Source organism: Macaca mulatta, chromosome 20, assembly GCF_049350105.2.
Source record: "Macaca mulatta isolate MMU2019108-1 chromosome 20, T2T-MMU8v2.0, whole genome shotgun sequence".
Taxonomy (NCBI): domain Eukaryota; kingdom Metazoa; phylum Chordata; class Mammalia; order Primates; family Cercopithecidae; genus Macaca; species Macaca mulatta.
Genome location: NC_133425.1, coordinates 3,030,782 through 3,051,437, shown reverse-complemented (window position 1 = coordinate 3,051,437; position 20,656 = coordinate 3,030,782). Strand labels below are relative to the sequence as shown.

At 56.3% G+C, this 20,656-nt stretch overlaps 1 protein-coding gene and 1 long non-coding RNA gene across 8 annotated transcripts; one reads left to right on the top strand and one right to left on the bottom strand.

Moving 5' to 3' along the window:
* The first annotated feature begins 379 nt into the window (after positions 1-379).
* On the top strand, positions 380-17,080 carry HAGH (hydroxyacylglutathione hydrolase). Of its 7 annotated transcripts, none has more exons than XM_077985258.1 (11): positions 380-470; positions 580-675; positions 4,138-4,310; positions 4,806-4,870; positions 7,051-7,168; positions 7,836-7,944; positions 9,014-9,117; positions 9,292-9,393; positions 16,295-16,374; positions 16,754-16,854; positions 16,903-17,080. In XM_077985258.1, exons 3-10 carry the CDS (start codon positions 4,206-4,208, stop codon positions 16,851-16,853), a joined length of 783 nt encoding a protein of 260 aa, XP_077841384.1. In that variant the 5' UTR covers positions 380-470; positions 580-675; positions 4,138-4,205; the 3' UTR covers position 16,854; positions 16,903-17,080. The 7 variants fall into 7 exon arrangements, with proteins under 7 accessions (XP_077841384.1, XP_077841383.1, XP_077841382.1 ...); XM_077985257.1 differs by adding an exon at positions 6,549-6,692 and having other exon boundaries at positions 16,754-17,080; XM_077985256.1 differs by lacking the exon at positions 580-675 and adding an exon at positions 6,549-6,692 and having other exon boundaries at positions 16,754-17,080.
* On the bottom strand, positions 10,909-14,247 carry LOC144337823 (uncharacterized). The gene is made up of 2 exons (XR_013411419.1): positions 13,295-14,247; positions 10,909-11,724 (listed from the first exon to the last, which is right to left on the bottom strand). It is a non-coding gene; the product is annotated as an uncharacterized LOC144337823 (long non-coding RNA).
* Positions 17,081-20,656: the final 3,576 nt, after the last annotated feature.

Sequence of the window (20,656 nt, the reverse complement as noted above, 5' to 3'; positions counted from 1 at the left end):
CGGCACCCCAGAGCGGACCAACTGCCTCGGAACGCTGTCCCCGCAGCGACGGCTCGTTCCACCTCGCGATCTGCCGGGTGCCCGGGCGGCGTGGCGCTCGGCCACCAGGGAGCCGCTTCGCGGTGCCAAAAAAGAGGCGGAGGCTCGCGGCACAACTCTCCTGGCGCATCTCTCGGGCCGCCGCCCCCGCTCCCAGGCCTGTCTACCGGCCCGTGGCAGTCGGGGCTCGTGGAGGAAACTAGTTGAGCGCGAGCGCGTTGATTGGCTGGCGGACGGTGCGAGGCGGATACTGATTGGCTGAGGGCAGCCCGAGGGGGGCGCTGATTGGCTGAGACGCGTCGACGCCGGTGTTTTGCAGCCCGGAGCCGCCCGGCCGTCCAGCCCGGCTCCGGTCATGGTGCTGGGCCGCGGGCTGCTCGGCCGTCGCAGTCTCGCCGCGTTGGGAGCCGCCTGCGCCCGCCGAGGCCTGGGTGGGTGCGACGGGGCGGTGCGGGTCAGGGGACGCGGGCCTGGCGGGGCGGGCAGCGGGCGGCGCCGGGCCGTCGGTTGGCGGCCGCTGACGCGGTTTCTGTTGCGCAGGTGCCTGAGGCCGCGCTGCCCGGCTCGAGTGGAGGCGGCGCAGGCGCTGAGGCGGGCGCGGAGCGGGCGCGGGGCCGCGGGTGCGGAAAGCGCTAGGTAAGCAGGGCCAGGCCTGCGTCCGCCGCGGCCTCCACGCTCGGGCTGGGCCGGCCGTGCCTCTGACGCCTCCAGGGCATCGCGTCCTGCCCGGGCCGGCGCCGAGGAGAGCCTGGGGCGCGGCTCTGAGGCGCAGCGGGCAGGGCCCCGGGACGCCTGGCCCACCCCGCACCTGCTGCCCGGCTGCAACGACCGCGCTCTCGCGGCGCCGCCTGCGGTGGTGGAGCTGCCCGCCCGGCGCCGGAGCCTCCCTGTCTGGGGACCCGGCGTGTCATTCGCCCGAGGTGGTCGCGAGGCCGGCCAGGCCAGCGCCCCGGGCGGGTGCGCAGCGCAGGGCACTGGGCGGGCGGAGGCGCAGGCAGGGAGGCATCCCTGGCGGTTTCCAGATCTCCCCAAAAGCTGTCAAGGCTCTGCAGGGGGTAAAATGTCCCCATTGGTAAGGAACGGACATGGATTTAGAGGTCCTCAGAATTACAGTTTTAGGGACATTAGGGACATTCATAAGGGCCCAGGCAGAGAGTTCCAGCGGGACTGTGTGCATCGGCAGGGCGTGCCTGCCTCATTCTAAGGGATCCCCCAGCCCCCGTATTTAGTGCCGCCCAGTTCAAGGGAAGCAAGATGCTGTGAAACTTCCTGATTTAAGAAAGAAGTGCAGTGACGCACGCCTGTCATCCCAGCAGTTTGGGAAGCCAAGGCGGGAGGATCCCTTGAGTCCAGGAGTTCCAGACCAGCCTGTCAACATGTTGAGACCTCATCTCTATAAAAACTAAACAAAATCAGCCGGGCGTGGTGACACACAACCGTAGTCTCAGTCACTTTGGTGGCTGAGGTGGGAGGATCGCTTGAGTCCAGGAGGTCGAGGCTGCAGTGACCCGTGATCGCACCACTGCACTGTAGCCTAGGCGACAGAGTGAGACCATATCTCAAAAAAAAAAAAAAAAAAAAAAATTTTTTTCTGTGGGCCAAACCAAACATTTCTGGACTTGGCCCAGGCCCCAAGCTGCAGGTCCTTGGCCTGTTTGTACAAAGTATTACAGTTACAAAACAGCGAGCCGGGAACATTTTCCAGGCAGTGTTGGCCTGAGTGATAGGGAAAGGGAATAAGGTTTCTGCTGGTGCTGGCACCAGCTGCGTCTTTCCTCAGAAATAAAGGCACCTCCATGGGTTGTCAGCTTCTTTAGGAGGCTGTGATGGTCCCCATGGGAGGCTGAGCACCAGTTGTGAGGCAGTGCAGTGGCCAATCTTGGCTCACTGCAACCTCTGCCTCCCACGCTCAAGCAAGTCTCCTGCCTCAGCCTCCTGAGTAGCTGGGACTACAGGCACTCGCCAACACACCCGGCTAATTTTTGTATTTGAGTAGAGATGGGGTTTCACCATATTGGCCAGGCTGGTCTCTAACTCCTGACCTCAAGTGATTCACCTGCCTCAGCCTCCCAAAGTGCTAGGATGACAGGCATGGCCACTGCACATGGGTAATATTTTTGTTTGTAATGTTCTGCTAGTATCAATGGAGCTTCTTTCCAGGAGGATGCCTTGGCACTCAGGGAATCCTGTCGCAGCCCTTCTGTACCCCACCTGCCGCCCCCAGCACCCACACTGCTTGGTGTGCTCTTTGGGCTGGGGTGGTACTGAGGCTAAGGGGAAGGGGAATATCGCAGGAAGCTGCTCATATAGAAATCTCAGTATATTGTACCTGAGGAGCATGATCTGGAAAATGCCCAGCTGATTGTCAGACGGGTGATAGGATATCCTTGAACAGTGAAACTATAGTTTGGGCAGTTTCTCTGGCTGTGGAAATAAGGTCGGATTCCCCATTTAGATGGGCCCTGGAGATGTGTGTGTCTGTCAGTTGGAGGGTGCTGCCCATTTCTGGATCCCTTTTGGGAGAAGCCCCTGCCCTGGCACCTATCCCAGGATTGCACTGTCCCCTGCCACCTTCTGTGGTTTCTGCCCCCTGTAGAGCGGAACTGAAGGTATTGTCGAGGCCCCCATGTATTTTTAGATTTAGTAGGAGTTTCATTGCTGAAAATACTTTTGCGTTGGTCGACTGGGTGGTAGACGCTTTTGTCCCTTGGCCACCCACTCCTCCCACCTCCTGGGCCCCTGTGGCAGAGTCCTTTGGGTCAGTTGGATGGTGGTTTTGTATCTTCCACAGTTGAATCTGGCGCAGTTGTGGCCGGCTTTCCATCTCAAAGGAACTGCTGATTCTTGTGCACATCTCACATTCGTGCCATTCAAGAGCAAGTATTGGTTTTTTCTGAGACAGAGTCTCACTCTGTCGCCCAGGCTGGATTACAGTGGGGCAAGCTTGGCTCACTGCAACTTCCACCTCCCAGGTTCAAGCGATTCTCCTGCCTCAGCCTGCTGTCAAGTATTGGTTCTTTCTGGCTAGAGGCTGAGAAGGGCTGTAACTGCATGGAATGCAGGCTCGCTTAATCAGTGGTGGCAACACAGCTTGCTGGAGGGCAGATGGCCAGGCTGGGGCACCCCCAGTCTGCGTTCCCTTCTTCATGTTCTGTCCGAGTCCGGGGTGTGAATACCCCAGAACTAGCAGCAGTTTGCCTCACAGTCACAAGCTGGCCATCCTGTCCTTTTAGAGTTCTCAAAAAAGAAAATAGAGATCATAAGTCTGAAACAGTTGATTTCCATGAATGTGAGCATGAGTCAGTTCCTATGTTTTCCTTAGGGATATATGAAGATACTCGTTTTGGTTCTTTTTTTTTGTTTGTTTTTCTTTTTCTTTCTTTTTTTTTTTTTTTTTTTTTTTTTTTTTATTAACAGGTTCTTGTCTTGTCACCCAGGCTGGAGTGCAGTGGCACAGTCATAGGTCACTGCAGCTTCAAACTGCCGGGCTTAAAGCCTCTGGAGTAGCTGAGACTACAGGCACGCACCACCAGGCCTGGCTAATTTTTAAATTTGTAGAGACAAGGTCTTGCTATGTTGCCCAGGCTGGTTTCAAACTCCTGCCCTCAAGCAGTCCTCCCACCTCAGTCTCTTAAAGCGCTGGGATTCCCGGCAAGAACCACTGTATCGGCCAGGCACGGTGGCTCACGCCTGTAATCCCAACACTTTGGGAGGCCGAGGCAGGCGGATCACAAGGTCAGGAGATCGAGACCATCCTGGCTAACACGGTGAATCCCCCTCTGTGCTAAAAATACAAAAAATTATCCAGGCGTGGTGGCGGCGCCTGTAGTCCCAGCTACTCAGGAGGCTGAGGCAGGAGAATGGCGTGAACCCGGGAGGCACAGCTTGCAGTGAGCCGAGACCGCGCCACCGCACTCCAGCCTGGGCAACAGAGTGAGACTCCGTCTCAAAAAAAAAAAAAAAAAAAAGAACCACCGTACCTGGCCAGGATATTCCCTTTCAAAGGAACCTAGAAAGGCTGGGAAGCACTGCATTTTGTGCGTCCTGTCGTGGAGGGCCTGGCGTGGACACCCGCTGAATTGTGCTCTGTGTCTGCAGGTCCAGCCCTGCTGGGAGTTCTCCACCACACAGATTTGCGGAAGAATCTGACCGTGGACGAGGGCACCATGAAGGTGGAGGTGCTCCCTGCCCTGACCGACAACTACATGTACCTGGTCATCGATGATGAGACCAAGGAGGCTGCCATCGTGGACCCGGTGCAGCCCCAGAAGGTGCGCATGGCTGTGCCCAGCTCTCTCTGCCCTCATCATCCAGCTCGGAGTTCTCACCCCCGATGGGTTTCCTAACCGCAGTGTCCTTGCAATTTTGCCTAAGCTAAATGGAAATTAGTCGCCAGCCACTCTGTTACAGGGCCCCACAAAGCGTGGAGGCAAGAGGCAGTGACAGAAAACGCTGTGCCGTAAAATTCCGGGCACTTGGCTCTTCTTGGAGGCTTTTTGCCCCTGCATGCTACCTCTGGGGGTGGTGCCCTCAGAGCTAGAGGGGCTTGGGGCAGTCGTAGGTAGTTGCAAGAGTCAGGCTGAGCAGGAAGGAGAAGGTGCTTTTCACTGGCTCTGCTGGAGCAGGGCAAGCTGGCAGGGTCAGGACAGGCCATGTCAGCGGCCCCTCCTGGCATGTCCTGGGTTCCGCTGGGCACCCTACTGTGTAGGCCGGCGAGCCAGGCCTGGGAGTGTGATGGGCCTTTGTCCTGCCTGGGGTCACTGCAGGTCGTGGACGCGGCGAGAAAGCACGGGGTGAAACTGACCACAGTGCTCACCACCCACCACCACTGGTAAGTGCTGGCGCCACGGGGGCCTGCGTCTCACCTAGGGGTGCGGGACCCGGCTGACTTCTCGCCCTGGTGGGTTTGGGGACATCGAGACCTGTCTCCCCGCATGTCTCTGTCTGCTGTGTGAGGATAGGCCCCCAGCAGACTTCTGAGGAAGACCCGGGGCTCACCGTCGCCCCCAAGGGGCGAGTCTGGTGCTGCAGTGACTCTGAGGCCCCGAGGCCTGCAGGGTGAGGGGAGAAGGCTGCAGCCTTACCCTCAGGCCCCACCCCCCTGCTCTCTCCTGGGCCACGCGGGCTTGTGCCCTGGCACGTTGGCCTCAATGTTGGGGAGGAAATGACTTTACAGGTGAGTTTTATTTAAAAAAACAAAAAACAAAAAAACAAGCAGCCGGCCGGGCACAGTGGCTTATGCCTATAATCCCAGCATTTTGGTAGGCTGAGGTGGGTGGGTCACGAGGTCAGGACCAGCCTGGCCAACATGGTGAAACCCAGTCTCTACTGAAAATACAAAAATTACCTGGGCGTGGTGGCAGGAGCCTGTAATCTCAGCTATTCGGGAGGCTGAAGCAGGAGAATCACTTGAATCCCGGAGGTGGAGGTTGCATGAGACGAGACTGGGGCATTGCACTCCAGCCTGGGTGACAGAGCGAGACTCCATCTCAAAAAAACAAAAGACAAGCAGCCGTATCTGGAGAGGTTGGGTTTTTTAAAATCCTTGAAAATAGATGAATAAAGCGCTGTGTCTGGGTTCTAGGGCTGGCATTGCCTGCTCAAGGCCCTTGTTCGGCTTTTGGAAATTTCTGAGGCTCTTCAAAGCTAGAAAAAAATGTTTATTTGGCTATTTCTTCTTTTTGCCAAGCAAGCACCTGAGGGCAGCCGGCACCTTTCTCCTGAGCCGGGACCCATCTGGCACTGCTTTAGGGCCTCTGAACTGTGGCTTCCCCAGCCTCTGTGTCGGGGTGAAATGAAGCCTTTTGTCCTCTTCTTGGTGGTGGGAGCGCTTGGCCAGGGTTTGATGGAAGCGTCACGGTTCACACACAGTCAGACTCAGGCCTGGAGAGTCTCAGGCTCTGTGAGTCGGGCCTCACAAGCCTCTGCGGGGTCATCAGAGGTGTCCATGCAGGGACCTGGGCTCGAGGGGCGGTGCTGGCAGCCTCCCTGGCCCTTGTCCTGTGTGGCTGAGCTGCTGTCTCTCAGCACATTCACCTGCCTGTCATGTGAGGCCCCTGCTGCCACCATGCCTCCTCCAGGGAACCCTGGTGGTGGCCTCCGTGTGGCTGCCTGACGCATCACAGCTTGTTGCAGCTCCCTGCCTCTCCTGGCCTCGCTGCAGACGTTTCTTTCTAACACTGTGGTGCTTTTTAGTTCCCGGCCCCTCAGACGTTCATGCCGGCATGGGAAGTCCTAAACCAGGCCCTAGCTTCAGCGGGGTGGGGTTTGCTCACTGGTGGTGGGTGGTGATGGGCAGACCGAGGCCTGTGTGCTGTGCCCTCCTGAAGGGTGGGAGGGGCAGAGGGCTGCAGCCACCACTCCACCCTGTTATCTTGGGGCCCAGTGGTGCCAAGGCGGGTGGTTTCTGGTGTGGTCGCTGGAGTTTTCATGGGAGGCACGTGAAGGAGTCTGTGATGTCATGTGAGGCCCGGGAAGGGCTCCTGCGACCGCCCCTGTCTGAAATGCAGGTCAGGCAGGTTCCCCTGGGCAAACCCGGGCGCGCAGGAGGCACCTCCACCTGCTGCGCATCAGAAGGCCTGGAGCTGGCCCAGGCTGGCCTCCTCTACAGACAGACTGCCTCGGGCCAGCTGCTCATCCCAGACGCACCCCAGGTGATTCCCATGCTGAACAGTTTGATCTTCTGCCAGAGTTTCGGGTCACAAACTGGGCAGCACATCAGGATCAGCTGGGGGCTTTCAAAACTAAAAAACCCCACCCCCAGGCGCTCCCCAGACCCACTGCAGCAGGACGTGGGGGTGGAACCAGGTGGTGCTTTGTAAAGACGTCCAGGTGATAACCCCAGGCCCCCACGCCCGGAACCCAGGCCACAGGATCATGCAGGTGTCTGTGATTTGCTTCCTCGGCTTCCTTTGTGTGTGCAAAATAAGGGTCCCGTTTGACCAGGGTTTAAAAGCAGCAGGCAGCCCCCTCAGCTCAGCAGGCAGCCCAGGTCTCCCGTTTGACTTCCAGGGACCATGCTGGCGGGAATGAGAAACTGGTCAAGCTGCAGTCGGGACTGAAGGTGTACGGGGGTGACGACCGTATCGGGGCCCTGACGCACAAAATCACCCACCTGTCCACACTGCAGGTAAGGAGTGAGCCCTGGAGGTGCCCCAGCGTGGCCCTGCCAGGAGCAGTGGGGGCCTCCCTGCGTCCTCTCTGCTCCCTAACCCGGTGACCCGGGAGTGCTCCCAGTGGTCCTCTGCGGTAGCATGGACGGTCTTCTCTGTCTAGGCACAAGGACAGGAGTGTGCGAAACACGGCCGTGTGCGGGGCTGTGAAGCAGGGCTCCGAGACCCTGGGGCGTGGGCCACGTGGGCGGGGTCCCGGTTCGAGAGCGCAGCGCACGGGCGGGAGGCCGCTGCGAGGGGGTCTTCAGCCTTTTTGAAGGTGTGAACATTTTTGAAGTAAAGAATTGGGGCAGATGGGGACAGAGGAAAACAAAAGTTCATGTGTGGGAAGGAAAGCTGTCTTTCCTAGCCAGATGCCCTGCATGGATTCGGCGCAGTTTTGAAGGAGAAAACAAGCCCCTTGGTGTTTTACATGCAAGCGCTCTTGTTCTAGGGTGGCCCCGCACTTGGGGCGCGCCCGTGGAGTGAGTCCCCCAGTCCCGTGGCGGGGAGCGCCCGCCTAACCTTCACAGGCATTTCCCTCGGAGCTGAGCAGGCCCCGTAGGGCCCAGGCTGCGCGCCGTGACCCCGGGCGACGCTCTCCGGGGTGTTTGGGAGCACATGCGGTCGCTTGCTTTGTTTAAGGTGGGGTCTCTCAACGTCAAGTGCCTGGCGACACCATGCCACACTTCAGGACACGTCTGTTACTTCGTGAGCAGGCCCGGTGGCTCGGAGCCCCCTGCTGTGTTCACAGGTGCGTGTTGGGGTGTGGGGGGCGGCGGTTCTTTGTGAAGACCCTGTGTCTCCTGCCAGACAGGCTCACGGGGGCAGCTTCATGGCCTTCGGCACCGCTGTGAGGACCCGGGGTGGGTGCTGGGAGCCTTGTGGTGGGACTGGCTGTTTCCTCCGACGGGTTTGGATCGTGGTCTGGAAGGAAGTTACGCCTGCTGCAAGGGCTGTGCTGGGGGAGACTGCTGGACAGCTGGGGTCCTGGCGGATCCCACAGGAAAGGAGTCAGTTTCTTCTGGCAAGGCGAGAGGTGGCTCAGCCCTGGGGCCGTGTTCTCGATGCCGTAGTGTGGACTCGGGGACCTGTGCCAGTCTAGGGGCCCTGCCTGCCTGCCTCCCAGGGTTGTTGCAGACCCGTGGAGGCACCTCTGGAGGTCATATGGCCAGGGGACGGCCCCACTGTAGGCTGGGCCCTTCATGGCTGCGACCTTCAAGGCGGTGTGGAGGCTGCTGGGGGTGGGGGCTGCCTCCCATGCTTGTTACTGTCGTCTGGTCCCGACTGGCCTCACAGTGCGGGGTTTCACCCGGTGACTCGATGTGGGCCTTGCATGACCGGGAGGCATCCTGGTGGCCCAGAGCCACACTCGGGCCGTATCCCCCGCCGTGGGTGAGAGGTGGTTCCGGTCAGCTCAGCCAGGGTGGTGAGACCTTGGTCACGGGGTGGCGCTGGCTGCTGGGGCCAAGGGAAGACGGGAGCCGGGCATGGGCCTGAGAGAGGCTGCTGGGTGTTCGGGGAGAGGGCTGGGTTTGGGAGGGTCTCAGAGCCACAGTTGGTGGGACTGGGGGCTGGGAGGGAGGAGTGACTGGGTTTTGGGTCTGCACGGCCAGTCGCGTGGTTGGCACTGTCAGCTGAGACTTGGAAGGAGGTGTGGGAGCCAGAATGCAGGGTGCTGAGTCTGGGCAGCCGTGGCTGGAGGGCAGCCAGGGTTTGGGGCCTGGGCCTTACTGGTGAGTGTCACCCTGCTTCTGGCCCCCTCCTGAGTCCCAGCCACCAGCCTCGAGTGGTCCCCACCTTATGGCTGTCCTTGTTTCCAGGTGATACCTTGTTTGTGGCTGGCTGCGGGAAGTTCTATGAAGGGACTGCGGATGAGATGTGTAAAGCTCTGCTGGAGGTCTTGGGCCGGCTGCCCCCAGACACAGTAGGCAGCGCCTCCCTGTGGGCCGGGGTTTGGAGGGCCTCACCCAGGGCGGGCCTGCTCTCCCTTCTGGCACCCACTCACTGGACACCCCCCCGGGAGGGTCCAGGTCCCGTCCCTGAGGACTTCCACGGATGGTAACAGCCTTGTGAGCTCAACTGTCACCTGTTTCCTCAGAGAGTCTATTGTGGCCACGAGTACACCATCAACAACCTCAAGTTTGCGCGCCACGTGGAGCCCGGCAATGCCGCCATCCAGGAGAAGCTGGCCTGGGCCAAGGTGAGTGGGGCCGTCACTGTGCAGTGCTTTCCTGTGGGCTGCTCAGGGCTACTGTGCACGGCGGGGTCGCCAGAGTGGGTAGACAGCCACCCCTCCGAGCCCAGAGAGCAGGCCTGGGACTCAGGCCAGTGTGGCCCAGCTCGCCCTGCATGGCCAACCCAGGGTTCTGTTGAGATCCCTCTGCCTCAGACGCTGCATGTCTAACACGTGCCTGGCCTGTTCCCATATTCTGAGCAGTGGGGTCAGGCTGGCACCACGTGGCTCTGCTGGCTCTCCAGGCTACAGAACGTGGCTCTGTGTCCAAAGGACTCTTATCTCCGTGACGGCCCCGCGTGAGCCTCCACGGCGTAGCCCAGGCCGCTGGGCCAGGACTGCAGGAGCCGGCGGGGCTCTCCAGGGGTGTTTCCCCGATTCACTGGAAACGCTGTCGGAAGCACACACACAGGGCGTCTCAGGCGTGGCTTCCCTCTGCTGAGTGGAGAGTCGCTGCCTTCAACAGGTTTATTGTTTTAAATAAATCACTTGTTTTTGTTGAGCATCTTTTTCAATGTAGAGTTTTATGTTATTTTATAATTATTCATAAAAATTGAAACTCTAAATCAGAGGAATCATAAATATTCATCTTTTTTTTTTTTTTTTTTTTTTTGTGACGGAGTCTCCTTCTGTTGCCCAGGCTGGAGTACAGTGGCGTAATCTCGGCTCACTGCAACCTCCACCTCCTGGGTTCAAGAAATTCTCCCTGCTGGCCGGGCGTGGTGGCTCACGCCTGTAATCCCAGCACCTTGGGAGGCCAAGGTGGGTGGATCACAAGGTCAGGAGATCGAGACCATCCTGGCCAACATGGTGAAACCGCGTCTCTACTAAAAATGCAAAAAATTAGCTGGACGTGGTGGCGTGTGCCTGTGGTCCCAGCTACTTGGGAGGCTGAGGCAGGAGAATCGCTTGAACCCAGGAGGCAGAGGTGGCAGTGAGCAGAGATCATGCCACTGCACTCCAGACTGGCGACAGAGCGAGACACTGTCTCAAAAAAAAAAAGTCTCCCTGCCTCAGCCTCTCGAGTAGCTGAGATTACGGGGCCGCCAGCATGCCCAGCCAACTTTGCTATTTTTAGTAGAGATGGGGTTTTGCCATGTTGGCCAGGCTGGTGTTGAACTCCTGACTTCAGGTGATCCGCCTGCCTCGGCCTCCCAAAGCGTTGGGATTACAGGCGTGAGCCACTGCGCCTGGCCCGTGTGTCTCTTTGGAGTGGGCAGGTTGCAGTTTGAGGAATGTTGATGTGTTTGCACCTGTGCAATCCCCTCCGCAGTCCAGATGTGGAACTTTACCCCAAAGGCTCCTGTGGCGTCCCCGCCAGCTGTTGCTCTGTTCTGACCTCGGGTCACTTTCTAGAGGTTCCCATGAACAGAAGCACATTGTTCTGTCGTCTCTGTGGCATTCTCGGCCCCGCTGATGTTGGTGAGGGTCAGACATGCTCTTTGCCTCTGAGTAGCCCATCGTGTGGAAATGCTATCATTGTTTTATCCATTCGTCTGTTTCCAGTTTTTTGCTATTTGAATAAAGCTGCTATGAACATTTGTGTACAAGTCTTTTTGTGGATATGTTTTTATTGCTCTTGGGTACCTACCTAAGAGTGGAATTGCTGTGTTGTGTGGTTAAATGTATGAACCGTTTTCCCCAATGGTTGTACCGCTCTGCAGTCCACCACCAGCGTGTGAGTTCCAGGGCTCCACACTGTGCCAGCACTGCATTGGGTCGCTGGTCTCTGTAATTTTTGCCATTCTAACTTGCATGTGGTGGTGTCTCACTCCCTTTAAGTTGTATATTTCCCCATGATGAACGGGGTTGACCATCTTTTCATGTGTGTGTTGGCCTTTGGATGCCTTCTTGTTATGTTCAATCTTTTGTCTATTTTAAATATTGGATTCGGCCTGTTGGGTTGCTCTTGTAAGAGTTCCTTATATCATCTGGAAGATACGTATTTAAAAGATGTTTTTCTCTCCCAGCTCATGGCTTGCCTTTTCATTTTCTTAACATTGTCTTTTGGAAAATAGTTTATAGTTTTGGTGAAGTTCAAGTTACTCATTTCTTTCTTTTCTTTCTTGAGACGGAGTTTCACTTTTGTTGCCTAGGCTGGAGTGCAGTGGTGGGATCTCAGCTCACCACAACATCTACCTCCCGGGTTCAAGTGATTCTCCTGGCTCAGCCTTCTGAGTAGCTGGGATTACAGGCGTGCACCACCACGCCCAGCTAATTTTGTATTTTAATAGAGACAGGGTTTCTCCATGTTGATCAGGCTGTACTCCAACGCCCAACCTCAGGTGATCCGCCCGCCTTGGGCTCCCGAAATGCTTGGGATTACAGGCGTGAGCCACCGCACCAGCCACTCTTTTTTTCTTTTATGTTTCTTGTGCCCTAAGAAATCTTTGCGTATCCCTAGCTCACAAAGACTTTCTCCTGTGTTTCTTCCTAGAAGTTTTAAAGTCTTAGCTTTTATATTTACAATTTACAATGTTTCCTTTCAAGATGGTGTTTGTGTGTCGTGCGAGGTGAGGGTAGAGGTTCACCCTCTCGCAGTGTGATCCCGACATGTTTAGCGCCGTCTGTCGAAGGACTGTCCTTTCCTCCCTGGATTGCCTTGGCACCTTTCTAAAGAGAATGGACCCTCTATGCCCGAGTCTGCCTCTGGTCTCTGCTCTGGTTCGTTGGTTTGTATGACTTGCCATGGTGTCCGAGCACAGCATCTTGATGACTCTAGCTCTATGCTGTCTTGACATCAGTAGTGTAAATTCTCCAATGTTCTTTTTCAAAATGGTTTTAGTTGTTTTAAGCCTTTTGCATTTCCGTTTTTAGAATCATCTTGTGAGCTTCTACCAAGCTAGCTAGCTTGGCTTTTGATTGGGACTGTTGTGATAACTGATTTGGAGAGAATTGAGATCTTAACATTGTTTCTGTGAGCTTTCCATTTATTAAGGTCTTTAGCTTTTCTCAGCAGTGTTTTGGAATTTGCGTGTTCAAGGTCTTGCATGTGTTATTCAGTGATCGCTAAGCACTTCCAGTCGTGATGATTTGTTGATACTAGTTGGAAACACAGCGGATGCATATTTTAACTTCCTTGGTGTCTTAGTCTGTGTGGTGTTGCTATAAAGGAATACCTGAGGCTGGGTGACTTACGAAAGGAGGTTTAGGTGGCTCATGGCTGTGCAAGCTATAAGCAGCATGGCCTGGGCATCTGCACCTGGCGAGGCCTCAGGCTGCTGCTGCTCATGGCAGAAGGGGAAAGGAGCTGGTGGTGCCAAGCGTGTGGCCAGAGGAAGGAGAGAGTGGGGGGCACAAGGTTCTCTTAAACCACCAGTTCCTGTGGGAACCAACAGCAACAACTCACACTTGGAGCAGGGCAGCCACTCACAGGGGACCCCCATCCAAACACCTCCGTTAGTTGGGGATCAGATTTCAGCATGCATTTGGAGGGACGGACATCCCAGCCCCAGGAGAAGGGAGTGGCCAGGCTGGACGGGAGGTGTGTTTGACTTTTAAAGAAACTGCCAAACTCCCCTTCCCTGGTGCTTGTGGTGTTTGCTATCCTGCCAGGACGGCGTGGTCCTCCCAGCACGCAGGCAGTGGAGCCAGTGTTTTGGAAGGAGGTGCTGGAGCCCAGTCCCTGGTGAGACACAGCCTCCTGCCGAGCTGCTCCCATTCTGCAGCCTCTGGTTTTCTTAGCGGTGTCTTTTGAGCAAACATTTTTAATTTTAATGAAGTCTAATAGATTCTTTTATGGGTCATTCTTTTTTGTCTTCCATCTAAGAAATCTTTGCTTCTCCCAAGGTCAAAAAATTTGCTCCTGTATTTTCTTTTTGGAATTAGTATAGTTTTAAAATTTAGATCAGTATGAATTCCCACCCACCAAATGTCTGCTGGATCTGGAATGATATTCTTGCTTTCATTCCTGATTTTGACAATTTGTACCCTTTTTTTTGTTTTTTGACAGCGTTTTGCTCTTATTGCCCAGGCTGCAGTGCAGGGGCGTGATCTCAGCTCACTGCAACCTCTGCCTCCCAAGTAGCTGGAATTATAGGCATGTGCCACCATGCCTGGGTAATTTTTGTATTTTTAGTAGAGACGGGGTTTCACCATGTTGGCCAGGATGGTCTCAAACTCCTGACCACGTGATCTGCCTGCCTCAGCATCCCAAAGTGCTGGGATTATAGGCATGAGCCGCTGTGCCTAGCCTGTGTTTTTTTTTTTTTAATTGGTTGGGGAGAGACAGTGTTTTGCTCTGCGGCCCAGGCTGGAGTACAGCGGCACAATCGCGGCTCACTGCAACCTCTGCCTCCCGGGTTCAGGTGATTCTCCTGCCTCAGCCTCCTGTAGCTGGGATTACAGGCCTGTGCCATCATGCCTGGTTAATTTTTGCATTTTTGGTGGAGAGGGGGTTTCACCATGTTGCTTAGGCTGGTCTTGAACTGCTGGGCTCAAGTGATCCTCCTGCCTTGGCCTCCCAAAGTGCTGGGATTACAGGCACGAACCACTGCGCCCGGCCTCATTCTTTTTAATAGGTGTAAAATATACTACTGCGTGGATGTCACCCGTAAATCATTTTACCAATCCCAATAGGAGGGACGTTGAGAGTTTTCAACTCCTTCTGGACCCTGGAGTCCGAACCCACGAGGTGGAGCTCTTATGAGCTGTGCTGCAGGGACTCACCTTATTTTTTATTTATTTATTTTTTGAGGCAGAGTGTCTCTCTGTCACCCAGGCTGGAGTGCAGTGGCACAATCTCGGCTCACTACTGCAGCCTCTGCCTCCCGGGTTCAAGCGATTCTCCTGCCTCAGCCTCCTGAGTAGCTGGGATCACAAGCATGCGCCACCATGTCCAGCTAGGTTTTGTATTTTTAGTAGAGACCGGGTTTCACCATGTTGGCCAGGCTAGTCTCAAACTCCTGACCTCAGGTGATCCACCTGCCTTGACCTCCCAAAGTGCTGGGATTACAGGTCTGAGCCACTGCACCCGGCCTGTCTTATTTGGGAGACGGCGTCTTGCTCTGCTGCTCAGGCTGGAGTATAGTGGTGTGGTCTCGGCTCACTGCAGCCTCCACCTCCTGGGTTCAAGCGATTCTCCTGCCTCAGCCTCTTGAGTAGCTGGGATTACAGGCAGGCACCACCATACCCAACTGATTTTTTGTATTTTAGTAGAGATGGGGTTTCACCATGTTGCCCAGGCTGGTCTCGAACTCCTGACCTCAGGTGATCCACCTGCCTCGGCCTCCCAAAGCGTTAGGATTACAGGTGTGAGCCACCGCGCTCATCTCACTGACCTTATTTTTGTCTTTAAATGCTTCATACTTTGTAGGAAAAATAGCGACAACATTAAAACTCGTTTTAATAGGTAACCCAAAAGCTTATGACAATTTGTACTTCCTCTGTTTTTTTTTTTTTTTTGGAGACGGAGTCTCGCTCTGTCGCCCAGGCTGGGGTGCAGTGGCTGGATCTCAGCTCACTGCAAGCTCCGCCTCCCGGGTTCACGCCATTCTCCTGCCTCAGCCTCCTGAGTAGCTGGGACTACAGGCGCCCGCCACCTCGCCCGGCTAGTTTTTTGTATTTTTTAGTAGAGACGGGGTTTCACTGTGTTAGCCAGGATGGTCTCGATCTCCTGACCTCGTGATCCGCCCGTCTCGGCCTCCCAAAGTGCTGGGATTACAGGCTTGAGCCACCGCGCCCGGCCCTGTACTTCCTCTGTTTTAAAGATACCCTTAGAAGTGTTAACTTTTCTTCCCTCATAGGAGGTAGAGGAAGATTTTTTGGGATTGAGAATGTTGGTGGGAACACAAGGAATATTATAAAACATTCTCAGATTGTTTTCACCAGAAGGGAAGAACGGATTAGTGAGAAACCATCTCGGCATCTGTCAGACCCCCGCTCGGTGCGCCTCCACCCGCTGAAGGGTCACTCATTGACACCACTGCCCACAGCAGCTGGGGACCCTCGGGGGTGAGGCTGCGGTGGTCTTGAGCCTGTGCGTGGGCGCCGGCAGCTTCTGTCAGAGCTCTGCCCTGAGGCCCTCCTCGTGCGGCTGTGGTAGAAGGGCCAGAGCTGTGTGGAGACCGCTGTTGCTGCCCTGTGTTTTCCTGCTGTTGGCCCCGTGGTTGGGTTTGCATTCTCTTCCCCCGGCCTCCACCCATCTGCCTGGTCAGTGTTGTCAGAAGGGAGAGCATCTCCATCGCGAGTGGAGGTGACCAGCTGCCTGCCTGCGGGGACTCAGGTGACCTCCCCTGCTGCGGGTTCCCGTGTTCCTCCTCCCTGTGCTCGCTGTGAGGGTGCAGCTGTGGTGGTTTCTTTTCTGTGTCTCCTGCATTGTTACCTCCGTAACGTGAAATGTAAACCCCGTGAATGAAAAGGAAGCTCTGTCCCTGTGCTCTCCAGGACGGCGCGGGAAGATGGATGTGCGGCTCATCCCGGACATTGGCTTCTCTTCCCTCTTCCACACGCACAGACCCTCTGGCCTCTGCTCACCTTCCTTCTCAGCCTTTGTCAGTCCAGCGGTGTCCTAAGGTTACCAGGTGTTCTGAGCATCTTTTTTGAGACTTGATGTCACCGTCACCCAGGCTGGAGGGCAGTAGCACAGTCTTGGCTCACTGTAGCCTCGACCTGTGCTCAAGGGATCCTCCCACCTCAGCCCCCCAAGAAGCTGGGACCACAGGTGCCCGCCACCATGCCTGGCTAGTTTTTTGTATTTTTAGTAGACACGGGGTCTCGCCATGTTGTCCAGGCTGGTCTCAAACTCCAGGGCTCAAGTGATCCATCTGCCTTAGCCTCCCAAAGTGCTGGGATCACAGGCGTGAGCCCCCATGACCGGTCTGCCATCGTTTAAAGTTCCTGTGATTAAAGTGGCGTGTTTCTCTTGCAGGAGAAGTACAGCATCGGGGAGCCCACAGTGCCATCCACCCTGGCAGAGGAGTTCACCTACAACCCCTTCATGAGAGTGAGGTGAGGGCCCAGGGCAGGTGGTGGGCGCAGGCCCCTCCCCTCTGGCAGTCCCACTCCTACACACACAGTGGGGTGCATCTGAGACTCCAGATGGCTGAGGCTGCCCTGGGGAGCTGTAGCAGGTGCAGCCGCAGAGCCCCACCACTCTTCTTGAGCGGGGTCCAGCCTTTCCTGGCGCCTTGGCCAGGGCGTGAGTCCTTCTGGACCCTGGAGTTCAGAACCTGTCGGGGGGAGTGGCTGCTGCCTCGCCACCCTCTGTGTCTTCCCAGGGCTGGGCTACAGCCAGCACGAGTCACCTTCCTCTGCAGTGGCCCTGGCTGCTGAGGTGGGCGGTGGGCATGGCTCTGCACAGCCTGCAGCCCGGTGCCGGCCTCCGCAGGGAGAAGACGGTGCAGCAGCACGCGCGTGAGACGGACCCAGTGACCACCATGAGGGCCGTGCGCAAGGAGAAGGACGAGTTCAAGATGCCCCGGGACTGAGGCTGCCCTGCACCTTCAGAGCATTTGGTCAATATGCCCCAGGACTGAGGCCACCCTGCACCTTCAGAGCATTTGAGGATGAGGCTCTTTTAGGTAACTGGCTTTCCTGCTGGTCGCGCAAGAAATTCAGTCTTGATTTAACCTTAATTTCACAGCCCTTGGCTTGTGTTATTGGATGTTCTAATGCATATTTATAAGAGAAGTTTAAAAAGTATTTATTCCCATAACTCACACTTGCAGACTGTTTTCTTCTGGCCTTTAGGCTTCCCCTCATCCCCTCGGGCCTTCTTCCTCTTCTTCCTCCTCCCCCGTGAGCCACTGCAGTCCCCCCACCCATGCTTCAGGTCAGGACCCCGGGGGCGGGGTGCTCTCTCCCTGGGTTTCCTGGCTCTGGAGGAGAGAGGATACCTGGGGTGCCCTGGGTTCTTCCTCCTTCCCTTTGCCACCAGCACCCCACCCCAGAGGAATCGACACCTTTCTGGCTCCCAGCTCACCGTCACAATCCGCGGTGACATGGGATGAGTGGGCTCGGGCCCTTCGAGAGCAGAACCCCATCCCACCGGGGCCATGGGCTCTCCAGCATTGCTGCTGTCCTGGGCTGGGGAAGGCGGCTCGGTGTTTGTGCCTGAAGCAGGCGGGGGCTCCTCACCAAGTTTCCTGCCCATGCTCGGGGGCTCTGGCTCAGCTGGAGTGGCCGCTGTGGCCGTGCCTGTGCTGTCTCCTGTCCCAAGCTCCCAGCATGGGGGTGGCTGGGGCTGCAGGAAAGCGTGCCCCAGCTGCCCAGAGCCTCCGCCTCTTGGCAACGTGCCACTGGCACCACGCTCATTCCCATGCCCCATCCCACCCTTGTCCCTTCAAAGGCTGCCCTCACAGGTCTTCCTGGGGAATCCCGAGGGTTGTGATGGCACACTGCCCCGTGTCACCCCGGGACTCCTGTCTGTGGGCGTGAGCCGGTGCCTTTGCTGTGGCTGGGTGCCGACGCGACTGTCAGACCCACGGCTGCGGTCGGCACCTCTGCAGCCCGTGCCTGTCTGATCTGCTCAGGTCCCCCTGGCAGGGAGAGGTGGCCAGATCCCGCGACCTCCAGGCAGTGCCCTGCTCAGCAGCACCCCCAGCCCCGTCTCTGCTTGGAAAGCACAAACCGCCCTCTGGGGAAGCAGCCACCTGGGGAGTGCTCGGCCTGTGACCCCAGGAGCGCTGGGTGGGTGGCCACATGTCCTGCCCAGGCTCTGCGTGTGCCTCGCGGCAGAGGGTCTACGAGGGAAGGGCAGGAAGAGGCAACCCTTAGGGCTAATCTGAAACTTAAAAAATGTATGAGGGCCGGGCGCGGTAGCTCATGCCTGTAATCCCAGCACTTTGGGAGGCCGAGGTGGGTGGATCACCTGAGGTCAGGAGAGCGAGACCATCCTGGTCAACATGGTGAAACCCCATCTCTACTAAAAATACAAAAAAAAAAACTTAGCCGGGCATGGTGGCGGGCGCCTGTAGTCTCAGCTACTTGGGAGGCTGAGGCAGGAGAACGGCGTGAACCTGGGAGGCGGACCTTGCAGTGAGCTGAGATTGTGCCACTGCACTCCAGCCTGGGCGACAGAGCAAGACTCTGTCTCAAAATAAATAAATAAATAAATAAGTTACCTGGGCAGGGTGGTGTGTAGCTGTAGTCCTAGCTACTCAGGAGGCTGAGGCAGTAGGATCGCTTGAGCCTGGGAGTCCAAGGCTGCAGTGAGCCTTGCTTGTGCCACTGCATTCTGGCTTGGAGGACAGGGAGACCCTATCTCAAAGAAATTAATTAATCGCACAGTTGAGTGGCATTTAGTCCATTCACAATGCTGCGCCCACCTCTCGCGTGTTCTGAAACATCTGACTGATTCACTGACTGACCGATTGCCCTGTCAGTGCAGCTGTGAAGGGAGTGGGGCCCACACCCCCTCTGCCACCTGGTCCTGTAGATGGGCTCTTCTGAGTGGAGAGGCAGAGCGGCCCTGGGGACCTAGGAGCAAGCCTGGCCCGAGGCTTGTGGATTGAAGAGGAAGGCTGGCACTGTACTTCCAGACCACACGCATTGCCCATCCCCCCGGAGGGGTCACTGATCTGTTCTCAGACTCACAGACCCCTCTGGGATGCCGCTCAAGCCAGGTGTGTGTGAGGAGACAGGACACAGATTCCTTCTCCTGCTTGCTTCTCCCACTAACCCTACCCCAGTTCAAAGAGTTCGTTCTGTTTGTCAGCAAATATTCTTAGGCGAGAACCTTAAATGCTTCCATTCTATAACACTGTGCTCATTTGTAAACCAATAAGTAATTTTAACAGCCCTCTGTGGATGCAACAAATGCCTGACATCTGATCTTTTATTTTCCTGAGACAGGAGCTCTGTTGCCCAGGCTGGAGTGCCATGGCATAGTCTCAGCTCACTGCAGCCTCTGCCTCCTGGGCTCAAGTGATTCTCTTGCCTCAGCCTCCTGAGTAGCTAGGATTACAGGTGCCACCACCATGCACAGCTAAATTTTTGCATTTTTAGTAGAGATGGGGTTTTGCCATGTTGGCCAGGCTGGTCTTGAACTCCTGACCTCAGGTGATCCACCCGCCTCTGCCTCCCAAAGTGCTGGGATTACAGGTGTGAGCCACGGTGCCTGGCCCTGATGTCTGATGTGAATGGTAGGAGTGGTGGGGCAGGCAGTAGTTGTGGGAGTTGACAGTGCTCAGAGGGAAATTTATAGCTTTAACCACCTATGTAATAAAAGGGGGTCTCAAATAAAAAACGTTTGGCCGGGCGTGGTGGCTCATGCCTGTAATCCCAGCATTTTGGGATGCTGAGGCGGATGGATCATGATGTCAGGAGATGCGAGACCATCCTGGCTAACATGGTGAAACCCCGTCTCTATTAAAAATAGAAAAAATTGGCCGGGCGCGGTGGCTCAAGCCTGTAATCCCAGCACTTTGGGAGGCCGAGACGGGCGGATCACGAGGTCAGGAGATCGAGACCATCCTGGCTAACACGGTGAAACCCCGTCTCTACTAAAAAATACAAAAAACTAGCCGGGCGAGGTGGCGGGCGCCTGTAGTCCCAGCTACTCGGGAGGCTGAGGCAGGAGAATGGCGTAAACCCGGGAGGCAGAGCTTGCAGTGAGCCGAGATCCGGCCACTGCACTCCAGCCTGGGCGACACAGTGCGAGACTCCGTCTCAAAAAAAAAAAAAAAAAAAAAGAAAAAATTAGCTGGGCATGGCGGCACGTGCCTGTTGTCCCAGCTACTCAGGAGGCTGAGGTGGGAGAATGGTGTGAACCTGGGAGGTGGAGCTTGCAGTAAGCCGATATCACACCACTGCACTCCAGCCTGGGTGACAGAGCAAGACTCTGTCTTTATTTTTATTTATTTATTTTTTTGAGACGGAGTCTCGCTCTGTCGCCCAGGCTGGAGTGCAGTGGCCTGATCTCAGCTCACTGCAAGCTCCGCCTCCCGGGTTCACGCCATTCTCCTGCCTCAGCCTCCCGAGTAGCCGGGACTACAGGCGCCCGCCACCTCGCCCGGCTAGTTTTTTGTAGTTTTAGTAGAGACAGGGTTTCACTGTGTTAGCCAGGATGGTCTCGATCTCCTGACCTCGTGATCCACCCGTCTCGGCCTCCCAAAGTGCTGGGATTACAGGCTTGAGCCACCACGCCCGGCGCGACTCTGTCTTTAAAAAAAAAAAAGTTGGCTTTGGCCGGGCTCAGTGGCTCATGCCTGTAATCCCAGCACTTTGGGAAGCCGAGGTGGGTGGATCACGTGAGGTCAGGAGTTTGAGACCAGCCTAGCCAACATGGAGA

Coding starts and splice junctions, on each gene's coding strand:
- HAGH (XM_077985256.1), top strand. CDS start 395: ATGGTGCTGGGCCGCGGGCTGCTCGGCCGTCGCAGTCTCGCCGCGTTG. Junction 9,118..9,291: donor GCCGGCTGCCCCCAGACACA/GTAGGCAGCGCC, acceptor CTGTTTCCTCAG/AGAGTCTATTGTGGCCACGA. Junction 9,394..16,294: donor AGAAGCTGGCCTGGGCCAAG/GTGAGTGGGGCC, acceptor TTTCTCTTGCAG/GAGAAGTACAGCATCGGGGA.